At 35.1% G+C, this 7812-nt stretch overlaps 1 protein-coding gene across 4 annotated transcripts in view; it reads right to left on the reverse strand.

Moving 5' to 3' along the window:
- The window catches only part of LOC123871206 (rhomboid-related protein 1-like), a 31753-nt gene extending 24918 nt beyond the window's left edge, over nt 1-6835 (reverse strand). For all 4 annotated transcript variants that reach the window (XM_045914855.1, XM_045914854.1, XM_045914852.1 and 1 more), the window contains exon 1: nt 6457-6835. In XM_045914855.1, the coding sequence (XP_045770811.1) occupies nt 6457-6540 (84 nt within the window). In that variant the 5' untranslated portion in view covers nt 6541-6835. The remainder of the gene's footprint in view (nt 1-6456) is intronic.
- Between the last annotated feature and the right edge of the window lie 977 nt (nt 6836-7812).

Raw genomic sequence — 7812 nt, forward strand, 5'->3', positions numbered from 1 at the left:
ATATTACTCCCGCATATCCTCATAAAGTCCTCTGTTTCAGATATACCCCTTTCATTACTTATTGATTCAGGTTCAGCAATTAGCCTCATTAAATATAACTCAATTCAAACATATCTCACTCTCGTTAGAGAGCAAATCAACCTAAAAGGAATAGATCCTGGCCAAGAGTCAACAAAGACCATGGGCCACTTTAACTTAAAATTACAACCTCTAGATTCCAAACAAAAATCAATCAGCTACAAATTCCATGTCGTAAGAGAAATTGACATACCTTATGATGGCATAATCGGAACTGATATGCTAAACGCTTTTGGGTGTAACATTAATTACACTAAGAACACTCTAAGAATCAATGATGTAAATATAAAGTTACTATTCCACGAACCTGTATATAACATCCCTCCGAGATCTGAAATGGTCATCGAATGCTCTGTCTCAAATCCTGAAATAAAAGAAGGTATCATACAAGACCAAAAACTGGTCAAAGATCTCCTGGTAGCCAATTGCCTAGTCAAGGTCAAAAAGAATAATAGAATAAACTTGACTGTGGTTAATACATCCGAATCTTCTATATCCATAAACTCCAACTTAAATTTTACTCTGAATCCCGTAGAAGAAGTCCAATCATATCCTGAGCAGCAACCTCATTCGCATCCTGTTAATAATATCCAATATCAAGACTCTTATCGCCGTACCCAAGAAGTTCTGAACCAACTTAGAACGTCGCATTTAAATTCAGAAGAAGTGAATGCTCTATACAATCTCTGTTCCGAATACTCCGACATCTTCCACCTTCCAGGTGAAATATTAACACACACAAATGCACTAAAGCATTCCATAAAAACCACATCTCAGAATCCTATTCATGCCAAATCCTATCGATTTCCTGAAATCCATAAGGCTGAAGTAAAGAAACAAGTTGACCAAATGCTATCTCAAGGAATAATAGAGCCTTCCAAATCTCCATGGTCAGCCCCCATATGGGTGGTCCCTAAAAAGTTAGATTCATCTGGTCAAAGAAAATGGCGTATTGTCATTGACTATCGTCAACTTAATGACGTGACCATAGGAGATACTTACCCAATACCACAAATCAATGAAATTCTTGACCAACTTGGTTCCAGCAAATATTTCAGTACTCTAGATCTTGCCTCTGGTTTTCACCAAATCCTTGTAGAAGAAGAAGATAAAGAAAAAACTGCTTTTTCAGTTCCTGAAGGTCACTTTCAATTTGCTCGTATGCCATTTGGGCTCAAAAATGCCCCTTCAACATTCCAGAGATTAATGAACTCGACTCTATCCGGTCTCCAAGGGACACGATGTTTCGTGTACCTGGATGACATTGTCCTTTATGGTTATGACCTTGATCAAGCCATAAATAACTTGCGATGTGTTTTCCAACGTCTAAGGGAGTACAACCTTAAGTTACAACCTGACAAGTGCGAGTTCCTGAGGCGAGAGGTTGCCTACCTTGGCCATATAATTACAGAACAAGGCGTAAAACCTAATCCTGAAAAAATAGAAGCCGTAATTAATTTCCCAAGACCAGAAAATCCAAAACACATAAAATCCTTCCTTGGTCTAGTTTCATATTACCGTAGATTCATTCCAGACTTCTCGAAGATCGCCAAACCACTAACTCATTTATTAAAAAAGAATATTCCTTTTGATTGGCAAAACCAACAACAAGTAGCCTTTGATGAATTAAAAACCAAACTCACCTCTGCTCCTGTCTTAATTTATCCCGATTTTACAAAGCCATTTATCCTAACATGTGATGCCTCAAACCATGCAATAGGCTCAGTACTCTCCCAAGGTCCCGTAGGCAGGGAAAGACCAATTGCCTACGCTTCTAGAACGCTAAATAAAAGTGAATGTAATTACAGCACTACGGAGAAGGAACTCCTTGCTATAATTTTCGGCTGTAAAACCTTCCGGCCTTATCTATATGGCCGCAAATTCCAAATTGTAACTGACCATTGCCCATTAAAATGGCTTTTTAATCACAAAGACCCATCCAGTAAACTCCAAAGATGGAGACTCAAACTCGAAGAATATGAGTATGAAATAGTTTACAGGAAAGGTAAACTCAATTCAGCAGCTGATGCCCTGTCTCGATATCCATCCGATTTTCTAAACCCTGTAAATGCAATCAATACTGACGATGCTCGTGGAGAAAATGAAATACCTCCACTAAATCCAATTGCCAATGCTGATCCAACAGAACAACAGCTGGATGATGAACAGCTTATTCCAAGTCCATTGAGTGTTGATCTAGGCTCACTTTCTCCGATTCCTTTTGAACATATAGATTTCGACCTCCCTGGTACTTCTTCAAACCCTGAACCGGAAGGAGATGTTGTCAATAATCCAGAAATTATACTAAACCCATCTACTTCAACCGACTTACCCGTTCTAAATCCTTTAGACTTGGATCTCAGCCTTCCAAACTCTCCATTTAATCCTGAAACCCTACTAAATCCTACTAATTCCAACAGTGAAAATTTATCTGTTAGTATACCAAATCCTGTTAATACATCCGGTGAATCCTATTCCGATTATCTGAAAGCAATGTCAAATAAAAATTATAAATATAATACGATTATCCACGAGTATGCCAATAAATTGCTATCCTCTGATTCTAAAACAATTATTGTTCCCACTTCAATTGATCTAGACGAGACAAATCCAAATGTCGAAGAAATCCTCGCCAACAACAACGACAACAGTGAATTCCTAAGTAGGGAAAGAACACTTCATTCATTCATGACTCTAGAATCAAACGATAAACACTACTATTTCCTTTTCACCAAAGCGCATTACTTCGATGATATAACTTATCCTGAATTGTATAAAACTTTGCAAAATCTCCGAAATGAATTGCTTTTACAACCTGAGACTCCTAACGAAATTTCAATCTCTGATTTCAAAGACCCTTTTGTAAAATTATCCTATACTAAGTTATATAACATCCTGGCCTATCTATTCCATAACACTAACATCACCATAAAAATCTATAGAAATACCCTAATATATCCAACCCCTAGTGAAATCCCAACTATACTTAGGGAAAATCACGATCTACCCATTGCAGGTCATGTGGGTTCCACAAGAATGTTAAATCGAATAAAAGAAAGATACAGCTGGAAGAACATGAGATCAGATATAGAGAACTATGTTAGAAAATGCACTCAATGCCAATCCAACAAAGCATTACGCCAGATTAACAGGGCTCCAATGCAAATTACATCAACATCCACTGCACCCTTCGAAAGAATTAGCCTGGACATTGTGGGTCCACTACCAGAAGCTGGTAGAATCTCCTTGAAATACATACTTACCCTGCAAGACGATTTAACCAAATTCTCTACAGCTTATCCCATTACCAACATCACTGCTGAAGAATGTCTAGAATGTCTTGTTCACTTCATCTCCCTTTTTGGGTTGCCCAAAATGATTTTGACAGATCAAGGGACGAATTTCACCGCCGAACTCTTTAAAGAAACCTGCAAATTCTTAAAAATCAAACAGATTTGGTCTGCACCCTATCATCCCCAGACTCAAGGCGCTCTTGAGCGAAGCCATTCAACCATCAAGGAATATCTTAAATCCTTCGTAAATGAAAACCAATCAGACTGGCATAAATATATTTATACCGCCATCCTAGCTTATAATACCAATATCCATTGCACTACCAAGTTTTCCCCACATGAATTATTATTCGACCAAAAACCCTATTTCCCTGATTCTCTTTTTGAACCCAATCCATCGGGGACCTATCACGAATATATTAAAATGCTTCATCATCGATTAAAACTATCACGTGAAAAGGCCCTGGAATATATCGCGAAATCCAAAGAAAGATCCAAACAATATTATGACAGACATTCCCGTCCAGTTGAATACAAAGTAGGTGACATGGTTTATGTAAAGAACCATGCACGCCTACGTAAAGCTCTTTCACCAGTATGGAAAGGACCATATAAAGTAGTTAAGGTCCATGGTAACCATACACTTTCCGTTTTAATTAACCGGCGTCATGTTAAACAACATTATGACGAAATAAAGTTGGCAACAACTTAATTTAGTTTAAGATCAGTTTAGTTTAAGTCTATATATTAAGTTTAGTTTAGTACTTACATATTTTAAATTTAAATAAAATATATTCAAAAATTCAAAATTCAAAATTCAAAATGTTTTTATTCAATTAGACTTTTACAAGTTCTTTCGAATCGTCAAAAGCATCTACCACATATATACCAATATGCATATATACATATATATATACATATTACAAATATATATTTATATTTCCAGTCCAGCAGTATTATGTCAAGGCGTAAAGCACGATGACTACATCGAACAGATTACAAGCAGTCCTGGAATTTATTTTAACCCAATAGGTTCAGTTAAATTAGTTAATGATTATTTACATGTAGTTATACCCATAGATTTAGAATACATAAAACCCCATATTGACAATATCAATAGTGTTTTACATACATCCCAACATCTCTGCACGAGAAGTAATGCATTAACCGGTCTTGAATGTCAAAATACATTCCAACCACTCATTCCCATGCTCGAAGATTTGACACGGGATTACCATTCTTTATCGCATCTGATTTCATCCAGAAGTAAAAGGTCAGCATGGATACCTGGTATTGGTATCATTTTTAAACACATCTTCGGTACCATGGATGAAGATGATGCCATCAAATATGGTAATGCTATACAACAATTAAAAAACAATGACAAAAGCTTATTAAATTTAGTTAAAGAAAACATTCTCATCTCCAGAACAGCTATAATTAATTTTAATGAAACCTTAATCGAAATTAACAGAAACGAAAAACGTCTTAACGACATTATCGAAAATTTGACGTCACATATTAACAATATGACAATTATCACGAATTCAATACTGGCCAAGACCGCTATGCAAGAACTGTTTAGTGCGCTCCAATCAAGTTTGTTAAGTTTATCTTACAGATTAGAGGACATTGTAAACTCTATTTTGTTTGCAAAAACCAATACATTACATCCATCCATCATAACACCGAAGGATCTTTATAATGAATTGGTTACCAATGTAAAACACTTACCTAAATTCTCAGAATTCCCTGTAAATTTAGAATTGTACAATATACATATAATGATCAAACTGTCAGAAATTATATCATGTATCTTAGACAATAAGCTAGTATATACAATTAAGATTCCTCTAGTTTTAATTTCTCCTTTCAATTTATACAAAGTTATTCCAATCCCTGTAGCTCATAATTTTGAAACACCTAGCTCATTTGCCCTAATTGTACCGTCGGCATCCTATATTGCTATGAGCAGGGACAAATCGGAATATTGTATCTTTAATGATTTGAATAGAAATTGTAACCTAATAGTTAAGAATTCATATATATGTCATGAAGTTGCTAAATTTAATATTATGAATGAGCCGATATGTGAAACGGAAATAATTACTAAAGTCATACATTCACTTCCAAATGAATGCAAAATTAATTTTATCTCAGGTATTGTTCATATTTGGCAAAACATTGGAAATAACCAATGGGTTTTTACACATTCTGAACCAACAAAGTTGCACATTGACTGTGAAAATGAAAACTTTGATACCATTCTACTTGGCACAGGGATAGTAACCCTAAAACCAAGATGTAATGGTTATTGTAAAAATACAAAGCTTATTGGCACAACCAATCTCACTATTAAAATAAATAAAATATTTTCAGACTTTAATTTAATTAATGACACTTGCTGTAACCTAACAACGTTTAATAAATTAAACTTTACCTTACCCTTAAGATCCCCTTACTCTCAAATCAATTCTGACAATTTTATGAAATTAAACATCAGAGCAAATGACGCTCTAACCCTAATAAAGGAATTAGATTCCCGAATTAACACCGAATCCATACCGACTCATTCTATTATTTCATATGTTTTTATAAGTTTTTGTATACTATTTATAATTTACTATTTTTGTAACAAGAGATGTTCAACCTTTTATTCAAAATACAGGGTAACCTCTACCCCTAATAATACAGATAACCCGGATAGTAATAATGATATTCCTCTTTCTCAACCACGCTTAAGAATTGTTTAAGTTAGTAAACTTCGCCTTTAAAACGCGTAAGTTTACACTTAACCGGGGGGCTGTTACATCCCTCAACTGCTAGCTAAACAGCTGACCCAGCAGCTACTCTATCTCGACCAGGTGTCAGATCGGGTAAGCTGCCGTCAGTCCGGTCCCACAACTCGTAAAGGTTGCACGTCTATTACTATTTCTTTGGAAACCCAAGTATTTTTCCCAGTGTACTAAAATTCATTATATTATTCTGTGTAAAAACAATTTTATTTTTTTTAAAAACCCTGTCGGATTTTCCGTCGTAACAGAGCGTCCAAACATTAAAGTAGGACAACGTAACAAATACCTACCTTAGTGAAAATCCTTCTCCAGTAAAGATCTGATCTCGTTGGTGTCAGTGGTATGGACACCGTTGTTTCTCGTCCCGACGGCATCTTTCTTCACCAAAATAACTAACAAATGAATACTGTAAACACTATTTTAAAAGCTAAAGTACCACATTATAACACGTTAGTTTTAAGGGGCCTTTGGTGGTATCTCGTAATGTATGTATTATTAACACGCGATAAGATAGCGATTATTAATTATGATTATCCCGCATTACTATTGGTTTGTTCGAAGATATTTATTTTCAGTAACGAAAAATAGAAAATACCTACTCAACTACTCAACCACCTCGTATTTGACAACGAACTGAATTGAACGGTGAACCTGTGCTGTGAACACAGTCTTTGGTGAACACTGAACTGAACATGTCTATTGTCATTTGTCTTTGAGTCTTTGAATGAAAACTTTGAAGTCTGACTCTGAAGTGTTGCCAACTTTTTAAAACTGTTTGTTTACGCCTTTAAAAAGTCGCCATATGTTGCCATGCGTAGAAAAGTTTAAAGTCGCTAGAAGTTGCTGAAATCCTGAAATCAAATGGAAAACTAACAGGTAGGTATTAGTTAAAATAAATGGGTTGCCAGGAAGCGATTCTATCCTGTATTTTAATTCTTTGTCATAGTAATTACTAAGGAATAAAGACGTTTATATAAAAATAAAATTGAATATGTACCAAACTATCGATATTTTTTACTGGAAAGTGAGATAATGTTTTCAGGTTCTTTCGATTGTGGAGCTTTGACTTCACCAAATTCATTGTAACTACTGAAAACTCGTTCAATTTTTGCATTTAAATGAGGCAATGATCTTTGTAATTATATTTCACCCCCAAATTGAATCTTTGTAATGATTTACTTCACCTTAAAAAAAACTCCGGTCAACTTACCTCAACCCTGGATTATCGTTAAATCTATGGATCGATGGCTATTATTTTTGACTAAAAACCGTGGCTGTGTTATAAGCCATTAGTGTGGCTAATGAATTTTAAAGTATTAACGAATTAATTAACAAAAGTTTTATCTGTCGTTCCCATACAAAATACAGAAGACAGATACAAGTTAGACCGTGATTTCCATTTCATCGTTATTTTTTTAACAAAGACACTAGAAAGTCACTAGATATGTCACTAAATATTTTTTGTCGTTAAAAGTGGAAAAAGTCACTAGCATCTTCAAAAATTCGTCAGATCTAGCGACTAAGTCACTAAATTGGCAGCACTGAATCTGAATGAATGAACTTTTCTATATCGTATTCCACCTTTACTCTATGGTTCGATCAGTTCAAGGTGTCAAATAAATGTCAGTTTCAGTTTTGACAACTTT

The sequence above is a fragment of the Maniola jurtina genome, chromosome 13, assembly GCF_905333055.1.
Source record: "Maniola jurtina chromosome 13, ilManJurt1.1, whole genome shotgun sequence".
Taxonomy (NCBI): domain Eukaryota; kingdom Metazoa; phylum Arthropoda; class Insecta; order Lepidoptera; family Nymphalidae; genus Maniola; species Maniola jurtina.